At 46.2% G+C, this 13589-nt stretch overlaps 4 protein-coding genes across 4 annotated transcripts; 1 reads left to right on the plus strand and 3 right to left on the minus strand.

The window, feature by feature from the left end:
- Positions 1 to 115: 115 nt before the first annotated feature.
- AGABI2DRAFT_141320 (hypothetical protein) lies at positions 116 to 4461 on the plus strand (the record flags this gene model as incomplete). The annotated part of the gene is made up of 20 exons (XM_006458437.1): positions 116 to 919; positions 969 to 1055; positions 1101 to 1195; positions 1245 to 1370; positions 1418 to 1581; positions 1640 to 1665; positions 1721 to 1812; positions 1862 to 1998; positions 2049 to 2352; positions 2395 to 2530; positions 2589 to 2843; positions 2892 to 2937; positions 2980 to 3041; positions 3097 to 3161; positions 3213 to 3294; positions 3351 to 3649; positions 3706 to 3824; positions 3872 to 4008; positions 4059 to 4275; positions 4340 to 4461. The coding sequence occupies 20 exons, from the start codon at positions 116 to 118 to the stop codon at positions 4459 to 4461; spliced, it is 3375 nt and encodes a 1124-aa protein (XP_006458500.1).
- Positions 4462 to 4514: 53 nt separating this feature from the next.
- AGABI2DRAFT_200173 (hypothetical protein) lies at positions 4515 to 8809 on the minus strand (the record flags this gene model as incomplete). Its single annotated transcript, XM_006458438.1, has 13 exons — positions 4515 to 5033; positions 5099 to 5682; positions 5736 to 6060; positions 6112 to 6297; positions 6393 to 6506; positions 6561 to 6742; positions 6772 to 6904; positions 6953 to 7130; positions 7184 to 7395; positions 7444 to 7628; positions 7684 to 7839; positions 7904 to 8444; positions 8501 to 8809. The coding sequence occupies 13 exons, from the start codon at positions 8807 to 8809 to the stop codon at positions 4641 to 4643; spliced, it is 3498 nt and encodes a 1165-aa protein (XP_006458501.1). The 3' UTR covers positions 4515 to 4640.
- A 313-nt stretch (positions 8810 to 9122) lies between these two features.
- Positions 9123 to 10002, minus strand: AGABI2DRAFT_115532 (hypothetical protein; the record flags this gene model as incomplete). Its single annotated transcript, XM_006458439.1, has 3 exons — positions 9123 to 9599; positions 9658 to 9849; positions 9901 to 10002. 3 exons carry the CDS (start codon positions 10000 to 10002, stop codon positions 9123 to 9125), a joined length of 771 nt encoding a protein of 256 aa, XP_006458502.1.
- Positions 10003 to 10105: 103 nt separating this feature from the next.
- Positions 10106 to 13589, minus strand: AGABI2DRAFT_190782 (hypothetical protein). Its single transcript, XM_006458440.1, has 12 exons — positions 12882 to 13589; positions 12575 to 12820; positions 12116 to 12525; positions 11980 to 12065; positions 11915 to 11928; positions 11807 to 11859; positions 11556 to 11755; positions 11321 to 11497; positions 11157 to 11265; positions 10989 to 11107; positions 10709 to 10939; positions 10106 to 10654 (listed from the first exon to the last, which is right to left on the minus strand). Exons 1-12 carry the CDS (start codon positions 12996 to 12998, stop codon positions 10203 to 10205), a joined length of 2214 nt encoding a protein of 737 aa, XP_006458503.1. The 5' UTR covers positions 12999 to 13589; the 3' UTR covers positions 10106 to 10202.

Here is a 13589-nt window from a genome sequence, read left to right on the forward strand (position 1 = left end):
CAGCCACTCGGATATTTTTCAGTAGTCAGCACGTGATCAATATGTCATCGAAACGCGACGCGACAAATTAGGCGATCAATTGACGACCACTTCTACTAGAGCCACGTTACTGTCAATGGCTCCAAAACAGAACTCTCAGACAATCCTTTCATCCTTCTTCTCCCCAAGCCCGACCAAATCTTCGAAAAAGCGCGAGCGTCCGGCCTCACCCATTGATCTCACAAGTGACGCTGACGACAATGATCTCCAAGTGCCTGCCACCGAAGAACCTCCAATCAAGAAAATCAAAGTTGTCCGTTCATATCAATCTCAACCCGGACCTTCTACTAGACAGAAAACAAAGAAGTCTGGAAATGCAACTCCATATACCCAATCAACTCTTGTCTCTCAGCCAGCTTCTTCGCATACACGACTGAGTCCACTTGCAACGTCAACCGGTATGGCGGACAAATGGGCGTTTACTCCACATTCGTCCTCGGCTCCTGAGGTATCATCTTTGGACAGAGATAATCCTACAGAAGAAGCTGAGAAAGCGAAACGACATGAGGTATTCAAGAAGAAACTCTTGGCAGATGACAGCCTTTTCAAACCGCCAAGGCCGAGTGAATCAGACACATCACATACTCAATTAGCAGAAGAAGAAACTGAGAGTATACGGATGCGTATAGAAGACAAGGGAAAATCACTTGATGAAGATTCAAGAACAGATCCCGACAGCGCATTTGAAGAGCTTATGAGTGCTTTTTCTCACTCGGGTTCCGCGGTTGGAAAGCGACGAGCGAAGCAGAAGGGCTCGGCCGGGTCCAAGTCCAAAGCCGAAGGAAGTAAGCGGACTATCACCGCAACGAATCGACAGAGCAAGAAGTTACCACCGAAAATTGGTCCGAGTGGGGAAGCATACACTCCTTTGGAGCTGCAGGTTCGGTACAATCTAGTTTCATTCATTTATGTAACCAATCATGTTTCAGGTGTTGAAATTAAAGGAAGACAATCAAGGAACTCTATTGATGATTGAAGTGGGTTACAAGTACAAGTTCTTCGGAGATGATGCAAAGGTGCGCGAAAGATTATCATTTGACGAAGTGCTAACAGAACGATAGGTCGCAGCCAAGGAGCTCGGGATGGTAGCATACTATGATCGGAACTTCCTGGTTGCTTCCATACCAACGGAACGTCTGAATGTTCATCTCAAGAAGTGGGTGTTAAATTTGGCTGTAAACCAGGGCACTCATTCATATATACAGGTTGCTTGCGCGAGGTTACAAAGTTGGCGTTGTCAATCAAGTCGAAACAGCTGCCCTGAAGAAAGTCAGCGACAACAGAAATGCACCCTTCGATAGGAAATTGACTTGTCTATATACTGCGGCTACGTATGGCTATAGAAATTACGGGCGAATGAATGCTGACATTAATATAGCTACGTCGATGACATGATGGCTGAGGACGATTCGGAGTTTTACTCTCCCCCACCATTCATGTGTCTAATTGAAGAACCGAAAAAGAACAGCCCTGGAGACGTTAATATATCTATAATCATAATCTGTCCAAGTACTGGTGATGTTGTTTGGGACGATTTCGAAGGTAAGACAGTCAGTTATGGGCCGTGTACGTATTAACCTCATTGTGACGGGTTGCGAAGACTCACTTATGCGAATTGAACTTGAGGTATGTTGATTCTTCTGTCTGCGGGTTTTGCGCGATGAGTCAACTCATTGTCTAGACGAGACTGGTTCACGCTCGCCCCACTGAACTGCTACTACCCGAACGCGGAGTCTCTGAGGCAACAACAAAGATGCTACAATATTTCACTGGGTATGCTTGGTCATATTTCTTATTTTTTACTGTCTGATGCTTGACGTAGAGATACCACCACGGACCACCGAATCCGTGTAGAACACATCAAAGAAGTTTTGCCATACACCGATGCATTTTCAGCTGTTTCCAAGTTCTATACGGACAAAAAGCATGCTGCGGTCGCGTCGGAAAGCTTCAAGTCAGGTGGGCATTTACAACACATATTCTATACTATGACTTAAGTGTTGGCCAAGGAAAGCTCATGGCAGAGGTAACCGCCTTTCCACAGCGCGTTGTTATCGCCTTAGCTCATGTTATCAAATACCTTTCAAACTTCGGAATTGCTGACGCGTTACTGGAAACTAAATTTTTCAGTGAATTTACCACCCGGACGCATATGCTACTTGCAGCAAATACCCTTATTAATCTCGAGATTTACAAAAATACGACAGATGGCACGGCTAAGGGCTCGCTCTTAGAAGTCTTGGACAAAACACAAACAAAGTTTGGAGCTCGGCTCCTGAAAAGTTGGATTGGTCGCCCCCTGGTGGATCGAAAGTAAGTTGATCAAAATAATCGGACATTACTGTTGAATTTTAGTAGTGCTTTACAGGAACGTGTCGATGCCGTCAGAGAGATTCGGGATAGTGATTCCGAAAAGCTTGAGATGCTTCGGCGTACATTGAAAGGTCTACCTGACTTAGCCAGAGGCCTTTGTAGGATCCAGTATGGACAGGTGACACCTCTGTTTCCGGATAGTCGGCTGTGCTAATATTCCGGTTGTTTTGTTGTAGTGCACACCGAAAGAGCTTGCTACCATTTTGCTAGCCTTCAGGAAAATTGGTGACGCATTTGAAGGTTTCGAGACGCCCAAAGATGTTGGCTTCGAGTCGCATGTTCTAAACGACGTCATCTATTCCTTACCAAAACTCAGGATTCCCATCAAAGGTCTCATCGATTCCATTAGAATCGAACAAGCTGTTGAGGGCAAAAAGGAGTTGATGTGGATAGAGCCGGACAATTTTCCCGGCCTTGTAGATGCCGCTGTGGTACGTGCTTGTTTGGACTTGGCCAGACTAAAAACTCATGTGAACAAGCTCCTACAAACTGCAGAGATTGAGCTTGCGGAGGAACTTAAAAAATGTGCGTTCGGCTTGTAATTGCCGGCTGTTACTTATACCCCAGATTCAGTACGAAAGCAACTGCGTATACCATCACTTCAGTGGGCGAGTCATCTCAACGATGAGGTTTGCGCATTTCATCCGATTTTCGATCAGTCCACTGGTTTGACCTACTGAGTAGTACCTAGTTGAAATCAAGAGAGCGAACAGTCCACCTATACCAGAAAACTGGATCATGCATTCAAGGTTAATTTTGTATAGAATGTATTTCTGCGATGACTGCTAACGTATCGCTAGGACGGCCAAACTCGTGAGATATCAACCGCCTTCAGTTCAGAGCAAAGTCCAGGCACGAGCACGCTATCAGGAAATGCTCCAGGTCTATATCTTGTCTGTTTATCCCCGTTCGAAGTACCTGATTCGACCCTCCTTTAGGCCGAGTCCCAGAAGGCGTACAAGGAATTCCTTCTCGACATCTCTAATGATTGTTATGGTATGCTCCGCGATACAGTGAACAAACTAGCGGTTGCAGACTGTCTTTCAAGTTTGGGTCGGGTTGCGCTCGACAGTGACTATGTAAAACCGGTGTTCACAGAGGATGACTCGTTGGAAATCGTCGAAGGGCGACATCCCATGATTGAAAGCGTTTTACATACACCTTTCGTCCCAAATTCCGTCACTATGGGTTATGGTCGGCCGAGAAGCAAGGTAATCACTGGACCCAACATGGGAGGGTGTGTATGACTCGTTCACTTTTATTGCTGGCCACTGAATATTGTCATGACTCTAGCAAGAGCTCGTTCGTACGAATGGTCGCCCTCGTCGTCCTTATGGCCCAGGTTGGTAGTCATGTACCGGCAAAGTCCGTCAGAATGGGTTTGCATGATTCAATTCTTACTCGTATGGGGGGTAAGCAGTTCACGTATATTCATTTACAAGATCTCATTAGTGCATAGCCTCCGATGATCTGGCCAAAGGACGCTCAACGTTCATGGTAGAGATGTCTGAGACAAGCGATATTCTGCACACGGCTTCCCCAAGAAGCCTGGTCATACTTGATGAACTTGGGCGGGGAACATCAACATTTGATGGCGTAAGTCAACTTAAGGCTTCCCACACAGTTATTCACCGAATGAAATCTAGATGGCAATAGCAGGCGCTGTTCTCCAGCATCTCGTAGAGCACACCCGAAGTAAAACTCTCTTCATCACCCACTATCCTCTCACCGCTTCCGAGATTGAACGCAAGTATCCAAAGGACGTGGAAAACATTCATATGGGTTATTACGTCTCAGATACTCGAATAGATGGTACAAGAGATATTACTTTTTTGTATAAAGTGGAGCCTGGGATTACTACAGGTATAGTTTTCCAAACTGCGTTCATAGGGTGGCATTGATTTCTTTTTCTATTCTAAAACAACAGAGTCTTTTGGTATCGAGTGTGCTCGCCTCGCGCAACTGCCCGCACCCCTGCTTGAAGCTGCCACGACGTATGCACAAGACTTTCAACACAAAACAGAAGAACGTATCAGACAGAATAAGTAAGTATTCGATCCTACAATCATAACAAAAGCATTTAATCACTGGAACGAAGGATAATGATGGCTTTAAAGCTCTTAAAGCGCTGCAAGGAGGAAGAAGGATTACAACTCGAAATGGCACTGGCGGAACTGAAAGACCTTGTTGGAACTTTATCTTTATCCACATCTACTTAATGATCTAATTCACACACTCCCTTTCACCTTTTTACGTTTCGCTTCCCGCTTTTCCGAGGCGGGCTGGGTGTCTGTAACTTTGCGCTTCTTTTGCTTCGTAGGTTGCTCGGATTTGGATTTTTGAATAGCACCGATGAGTTGTTTGCACATCTGACGAAGACCGGTTGCGCTTTTGAGACGTTGGCAATTGACCAGTTTGCTCTCAAGTGATATCCATGAATTCACTTCCCAAAGCACAAGCTCTTCCGGTGCAAGGCGCTGTGTCAGGCGCTGTGTATCGGCTGCTACTTTCAAGACCGCCTTGAATTGAACAGAGCTCAAGGATGTTTCCCCACCACACGCAGCACTTAAAGTGGCATGTAGACTAGAGATGAATGACGGCAAAAACGCTGTCCACTCAACCTTACGATCTGGCTGAACATCCGTTTAGTCAACGGTGGTATAGTATAATAGGAATAAATGCATACCTCCGTTGAGACCACAGGGATCAGACTAAGCAGAAATTGGAAGGCTTGACTTTTTCGATGGCCATTGAGCGCTTTGCTTGAGAGTTCGAGTATATCTTCGCGAAGTTTCCACCCAACGCTGCGGTATTGACGCAGAAATCCTTCAAAAAAGTCGGGGTGGAGAGCCGAGTTCTTTCTTGTGAAGAAATCGACGAGCGACGCGCGGTAGTTCTCCAGGATGACATCCTCTCCCTCCTGGCTGAGGAGAATTCTCGTCAGATGGAAGCTTATCTGTTTGAAGGCCGTTGACAGGCCATGGACACGGATTTGACGTGCTTTTGTGTGGGTATCCACGAAAGCTTTGACAGCGGCTTCTTTTGGTATATCGGACGGAAGCTCCTTGAGATGTGGTACTAGCTTATTGCAAAGTATACCTCTCGTCTTGTCGGAGAGTTGTAACTCGTCTGCACCGGTCGTAGTGATAAGATCAACCAGCGGCGTGATGAAGCGGAGTATGAGGACATTCGACGGTTGCCTTTTGATGTAAGTATCAACAAGATCGAGTACACGATTTTTGAAATGCGTCGCCTGGCGTTGGGCATCACCTACGCTAGACATTTAGCAATCTCATCGAGGAGAAATAAAGCCAGAGCCATACGATTTACAGGTCGGATAATGCCCACCAGTTGATCGTCGATAGCCAACATCTGATCGTCGTCCATCAATTCTTCATCTTCACTATCTGTTTCTCCCGTTGCAGGCTCAATGCCGTTTATGCGCAGAGCTTGCTCAAGTTTGTTGCGGAGTACAAGCGCCTCTTCATCATCCTCATCCTCATCCTCGTCATCTTCATCGCTCTCTTCATCTTCACTATCTTCACTGTCTTCACTCTCGGTTTCTCCATCTTCGTCTTCATCACTGGTTCCATTCATTTCCACGTCCTCTTCCTTGTCATGATGCCCGACGGGCCGCCTTTCTAGTTGCTAGACAAGAAAAATTCAGGATCTAAATACACGCTGCACTTTCAAACTTACTGTGAGGATCAGATCTACAGTAGACTCTTTGACTGAGCCAGACAACAGGGCAAAAACCTTATTTGCGGTTGTCTTGAGGTAAGCTGTAGATTTCTCCAGGAAACCAATGATAGTGTCCACAAGCATATCCACTGGCTCGTCGGTCTCGTCACTTGCGTCCGTATCATTTCTGGCTTTCTTTTTTTTCTTGCCTTCGGGATACATGCGTGTTATCGCTTTTATACAAACCTTAAGAGTCGGAGAGCGTTAGAATTTTAAACAAAAGCATGAATTATACTCACTTCCAAGGACTCTCCGTCGATGTCCTCGGGCTCATCCACACAATAATGTTGCAGTGTCGTTGCTAACAATAAAAGCCGTGCTCCACGAGCAGTCTCTTTTTCGGAACCATCCACCTATCAAATAATAAGTCGAATGCGAATCACACTGAAACTTGATAAAAACCTTACAGCCTTCAACCTTTCAGCAAGCTCTTGTGCTTGATAACGTAATTGTTGGTCTTCGTCTCCTGCTTCGATCAGGATCGACAGATGCTTGCTGTCTTTCTCTAGCAATGCAATGGTTTTCAACACTCTGGAAACCCAGAAATCACCGTCTGAGGCAACCGCAGAAATCTTCTCCGCCGTGTTGCCTACATCGCAGATCAATCATACAAATAACGTCTATCGAGAAAGATCAAACCTGTTTGAACTAAAGTTATCTGGTTGTTGAGATCGCTCACACAGCTCAGAATATGTTTTCGACAAAGGTTTTGCAGCTCGCTGGAAAATGGTGGCTTGGCTACGGACCGGGCCTGATAGAAATGTAAAGTAACAATCAAATGCAGGTAATGATTACTTACCGCAGAGACCGGATTTTTTGACGATTTCTTATTAACAAGGAACAAGCCATGGACAACAAGATAGTCAAGGACAGACTGGATCCATTCATCGCTTTTAGGTATGTTGTTGTTACGAATCAAGGCTGATAATTGCTCAATGGTCCACTGTCGCCTATGATTTATCGCTTGTATTCCATCGCTGCGTCGATCATTTGAGTTTTTTTTTTCAATTCGGTACGAGGAAAGGCTCACTCATCGGAGGCTTCAATGTCGTCTACTTGCGAAAACAGCCACTGAATATATTTCTGAATGCCCTCGGAATCGAGTGACGACACAATAGAACCAAGCGTTTTAGTTTTTGTCAATTTATCGAAGTTTTGGCTTCCGTGTGAACCTGTCAGCTGAAGAATAAGGCTGAAACCCAAATGAGGGTTACTCTTGACAAAAGCTTGAACTTCTGTTGCCTGATAGCTGCTAAGTCAGGGAATCGAAGGAAAGGCTATCGAGCTCACGGTTTGCTGCGCAATTTTATGCAGATACCCATCACGATTAGAAAGATGGTTGATCCACGATCTCATGAAATTTTTTGTGAAAAGCATTGGCATGTGCTCCTCGTCGATGCGGCTTAGAGCCTTTTGAAATACTTGGAAACCCCAATGTTTCCGTTGTGGTGATGCAGTCGTGGAAAACAACGATTCTGGTAGAATCATAAGTCAAAGTCAAAGACGCAGATATCCGAACACGATACATACCATCCACAGCAATAAGGAAGAATTCTTGAAAAGAGCCTCTCGGCAAGTTGCCAGAATTTGGGCCAGGCAAATATTGGTCCAATAAATACCGCCACACGAAATGTAATTGAGGTTTCCAAAAGACACCACCAGACTTCGTAGATTCCTCGCTATCCTCTACAGCAGATTCCTACTCGACAGCGTTAGTCTTCGATATAGACACACAAGCGATGAATAAAACTCGCCTTCAGAATTTTTGCCAACATTGGCAAGTTCGTCGAACTCAAGATATCACCATTCTTAAAAGTTGGAGCAAAATGTGCGGACCAATTCTCTTCTGGGAATAATGACTGCATCTTCAGGGCGAGAGCAATTTTTTCAGGCGACCATATTTTGTATTCGACAAAAATTTGGCGAATCGTCGCATCAACAGCCTCTTCCTTCCACTCCACATTCGCTTCATGCAGTACATCTACTCCCAGAAGGACCGCGAACCATGCACTCTCTCGTAGCCATGATTTCTTTTCCCCAATAATGACAAGCTCGGCGAGAACATCCGTGTAACTCGACAATGTTGAAATTTGGGAGGAGGATGACGCGGAAACATTTAACGAGCCTGTCCGAACGACAAGGCCAGATTGTATGACAGACATAAGTCCGAACAGACGGGCAAAAAGGACGTCCCGTTCTTCTTGGCCGGTCATCGAACCTTGCGTTTTCGAATTATCCATAACGAGTTTGACGACCTGAGCACATGTCACCGTGTCTATCCTCGACAACAACTGTCCAAAGAAAAGATTCAACTAAGCTTTCTGTATGACTTGGTCAAAAAACGTACTTCAGTCAGAGCTACTGCGAAGCCCAATCTGCTACTTTCTCTAGGGCTAGCTAATCCTCTGACCAATCTTCTTATAGAATATGACACATCCTGAGCGTTCAACGCGTCCAGACTGTCTTCCTTCTGTTTTTGATTCTGTCCCGCTTCCTCTTGGTCCTCTTCATCATCCGAGTTGATTTGAGATTGTGGTTGAGGTACAAATTGAGCTTGAAACTGCTCAAGAGCACTGACGAGTTTCACAGAAGCATTAAGCCGCTCTTTTTTATCCGCCGAAGAAAGATGCCAGAAGAGGGCGAGGGTGGTACTCATGGGATGACGCGAACGCCTGAACCGACTTTTTTTTGCACTCTGATCAATTCACATTCCAAAAGCTTGATCATATTTTTATTTGCGCTTGCTTTATACGGAGGCTATCACCCGGATCAAGCCATCATTTCCCTCCTAGGGACGCTCGCTAAATCCATCGACACGTTCTAATTGCGACGCTAACTACGCGTTCAATCCAATGTTATTAGCGGAAATTACTCGGTAAGTGACTTCTATAAATTTAAACACCAATGCGGCATGAAATAAAAAGACACTAGTGGTGGTAAGAGCCATCCTGAAGTGTGATCCCAAAAAATCAATCTAAGTGAACAAAGTGACCTTTGACCCCCATTCTGCATTTCATACAATCCGCACGTGGCCCCATCATGAATCGTTGCTTTTTCGGTGTTGCAAGCTTCGAAGGTGGTACATCTGTTTGCGTACTTGTATCGGAGTTTGATGCCGACATTGAGCCAGAGTGAAGGCATGCTTGAACACCTAAATGTTCCATTAAAGTCGGAGGTACTGCATTGATAGAGGTGCCCATTATGGGATCGCGTTCGGGAAGAGTTTGTTGCGGAAATCGCTGGTCCTGTTTGACGGATGCTTGAAGGGAATGATCCTCAACTGAATTCACGTTGATATAAGGTACTGAAGGTCCATCCAAACCGCAAGGCATATCCATATCAGGTACCTGTTGTGCGGAAGGGAATGCTGGGTATCCAGATGACTGTAGGAGCGGAAGTTGCGACTTGTCAAATTCTCGTGAACTCTGACTGTTAGATACAGACATCTATGTTCAGAATAGAATGATTAACTGAATCCATTCAGTAAGAGATATAGGCACTAACCATGTGCTCGTCATCTTCTATCCGTTCAACCTTTGCTGCCTCTTCTGAAATGAAATGCGCTGAATAGAGGGGACTGTCGATCGAAAGGCTCCGAGCTTGCTGAACCCAGTCCTCGGATGATTGTCGACTACTTCCTGTTGAATAATCACCAAGACGCCTTTGGACATCAAGTGCAGCATAATGAATACGTTTCTGAAAAAAGTTGAGTCGTGAAACAAACCTCTTTCAAGGAGAACGTCTCACCGAAGGACGATCCTCGAAGATGGAGGAGTCCGGTGACCGAGCACGCTTGACAGAAGAAAAGCGTTGACACCGAGGATGAGGGGAATAAGTATCAAGGTCCATCATGTGAATCATGATTCGAAGTTCGACGTTCAAGACCAAGATTCAATTAAGGTTCAGTAGTTCGGGTTTGCAATGTTAATAATAGATCATCTCACGCGATCTAACCCACTTGAACTCTTGAACTATGTTGGTTGTATCAGCGTTGGATGTTACAAAGGTCTACGACTACAGTACAGTACAGTACAGTCGGGAAAATATCCTCAACCTTGCATTTTTAATCCCCCACGCGGCAGTCTCGGTTCTCCTTCTTCATAATCCTCTCCTGTCTCTGTTCGAAGGAGGTCATTAAGCCAAGCACCGTTGGGCTTGATCTTGATGCCGCGATTGTACATAACAGCCAAGTACAACCAAGCAGCAGTATTCCCAACAGTCCCAACTTCATCGGAAACGTGGGTCTTGGCGTAGTCGCTCATCGTCTTGTAGAGTATTTCATCCGTATAGAGGTCATAGAGATGTCCAGCAACAGCCTCATTGTCGCCCGGGGTGCAAAGATAGCCGGATTTACCGTGCTCAATCTGAAGCGGAATCCCACCAGTTCTCGAAGCAATGACAGGTTTCCCTGTATGAAGAGCCTCGGAAACCTTCACTTCGAAACCTTCACGAGTCGACAGTTGCAAAGCGATCTTAGCATTCGACATCAGGGAATTGAGCACTGTACACTGTCAGATGCACGATCAACAGACAACACTTGCGGAGGGCAGCTTACATTGGTCGCTGGGTGGCAAGCGCATGACGACAATATCTTTCGCATACGCCTCGTACTGTTCGGAATTGATAATTTGCATGATTTGATCATAGATGATACTGGCGTCTGGATCATCAACAGCTCCATGACCGCAAACCAACAGCTGAGGATGATCTTCGTCATCAAGTTCTGGGGACTTCAGCTTGAGAAGCTCGCGGAATTTGACGTAAGAATCAATGACGTTAGGTATGCCTTTCGTGATTGTTAGAGTACACCACTAGGCGACAAAACAGATACCGACCCTTCGAGGGATCAAAGCGGGCGACTTGGATGATATAATCGCGTTGAGGCCACCTGAGCTCAAGCATTCTTTCTCTGGCACAGAGGGCGCGGAATTCTCCCATATAATACTGAGAATCCCTGAAGCAAGTCGTCAGTTGTTGAAATATAAATCTTTATTACCACATACCAGGGATCCAGATCCTTATTCAAGCCATCCAACCAGTCGGTCGCCGCTCCGAGAAGAGCGACCTTCTCAAGTGGAACGTCCTGTGGGACAAATTTGCTGACCGGATGGCCTACAAATATTCAGCATGACGGCATGTAACAAACGCGGTAAGCATGATGACTTGCTGATGAAGAGATCGGCCAGCTGTATATTTTTCCACAAATACTTCCAGACCTCTTCTTGAGGCGACCCGGGAACGTGAACGAGATCACTTCGAATTTCGATATGAGACCGGTAAACGATAGGAAGTTCTGGCCTAATTTTCTTGATCAAAGGGATCAGACCCGGCATCTGAGGGTCATCTGTAACGTCGAAGCTATTTAGACATCGTGTTTGGGGAAACACAATTGAAAGACCAACCGATGAACGCCACATCAACGCCACCACGAGCCAGGGGGCCACCTTCTGCTGTCCAGCGCAACCCATTCTTCAAGATCCAAGCATCGAATGCATCTCTGGCTTCTTCCGTCAAACGTAGGTCCGGAGCCGCAACGCCTTGCAGGATGTTGTGGTTGTTTTTGGTTGTTCGAAACACTGCAGGGGATGGATTCGGTACATACCTGAAGTAGAAGAGCGATAAGTTTACATCTAGGATAATATTAAACGTTTACCAAGCCGCATCCACGTCCAAAGCTGTGAGGAAACGGATCAAGGCATGCCTCATCTGATTTTCAACAAGGGACTGTCAGTCAAGACATTGGGCAATCAGGTTTACTTACGAGGGCAACACCACCTAATAAAAAGTATTAGATGTTATAAAAGCGCCATATACAAAAAGTCTCACCTCCTTGGGGTGTAGAAGAAAAGAAACCGATCTTCACTTTTTTCTCTCGGAGTTCATCAGCGAGCTTAATGACAGCGTTCCAGGTTCTTACGAAGAGCATGTTTGATTATGTTGCACAAAAAGAAAATATACTAACCTTGGTCCAACGGTGTTTCTATATTCGTCAAGATCGTCAAGAAGGTGAACTCGACCACCGTCATCGACTAGAACTTGATTGCGAGGTCCAATGTTCAAGCGAGGATTATTTCCAGGTCCAAAATTCATAAGACATTTGCGAGCGGCGGAGTCAGCCTGTTCGTCAAGTGTGCGTTGGATGGGGAGACGCCCGGAGACACCTGTCTGAAGACCCGACATCGCTTTCAGATGGGCAGAGTCAACGTACACCGTAGGCGTCTCGGCTCCAGATGGAACGTAGGAGCCAGTAGTAGATGAGATGCGGTGTTTGATGTTGGGCCGCGTCAGAGAATCAGTGTGATACTGTTTGATATTGAACACGAAAGGAACAATGTCTAGATCTAGCCAAAGTCTCGTGCAGACGTTAGGAACCTGAGAGACATGAGGTCGAGTTCGCTGCGAATCGAAGATGACGACCCACCTCTCTGAGGAGAGTAAGCGTGACACCAGCACCCAGAAACTTGCATAGATGCTCGACAGAAAACCTGCGCAGGACTTGAAGGATGTATTGTTCGATAGTTTTGGCATTCTTTTCAGGATCGTTGGGGTCATAGGGAAGAACGACGGACGCGAAGTCGGTGCTATAGACCGAATCATGCACCGAGACGGCGACCTCAAACTCGGTATTATTGTTGATAATAACACCAGCAACGCCAGCCCACATAGGCTGAACGATGGAGCGGGCGTTTAGATGGATATGATAGACACAATTTTATAGACATACGCACCGTGAGGCTGGAGAAAGTCGCGGTGACCAGTGGCTTCTTCGCAGAGACGCTGGAAGAAAGCCTGCGTCGTACAGCGGCAGAGGGCACAGAAGAGAAGGGATGAGCGGTATGAGCCATGACTGGAGAGTTCAAGGAGGATTAAGCATATTTATACGGCCGGGCAGCCATTGTCAAAAAATGACATGTCTTGAGGAGATATCTGTGGTGTTTGCCAAGTATAGATAATCTCTGAATCCTACGGCCTCGTCTGTCACATTCTTGCTTCTCAGACACCTCGTGTTGTGCACATGCCCTGGCATCCACTGACTTTGCCTTGCAACACGATGCACTTATCTACAGTCGCAATCTTTCAGGTCCAGGGAGAGACTGACGTCTTTGTGCATTCTTTGACTCCAAGACTCCAGTCACGTGAAAATCACGGTCGCGAGTCGACGCTGCTCTTGACTCCGACCACCGCAATGGCAGTGGCGTGTTCCCAGTGCAATGGTAGCACAGTCTGGGACGATACCGCTGCCTCCGCCGTCTGTACCTCCTGTGGAACCCTGGCAGACCCTTCGCAATCAGTACTCACCTCTCAGTATGAGTTCCCACCCGGGATCACCTCCTACGGCGATAGCTGGGACGGCGGTATAAGGAAACGCTGTCGTTCTTCCTCAAGCTGGGCGCTGATTGACCAAGGGAAAGAGGCAAGAGACAGTCGTAATATTG

The sequence above is a fragment of the Agaricus bisporus genome, assembly GCF_000300575.1.
Source record: "Agaricus bisporus var. bisporus H97 unplaced genomic scaffold AGABI2scaffold_2, whole genome shotgun sequence".
Taxonomy (NCBI): Eukaryota; Fungi; Basidiomycota; class Agaricomycetes; order Agaricales; family Agaricaceae; genus Agaricus; species Agaricus bisporus.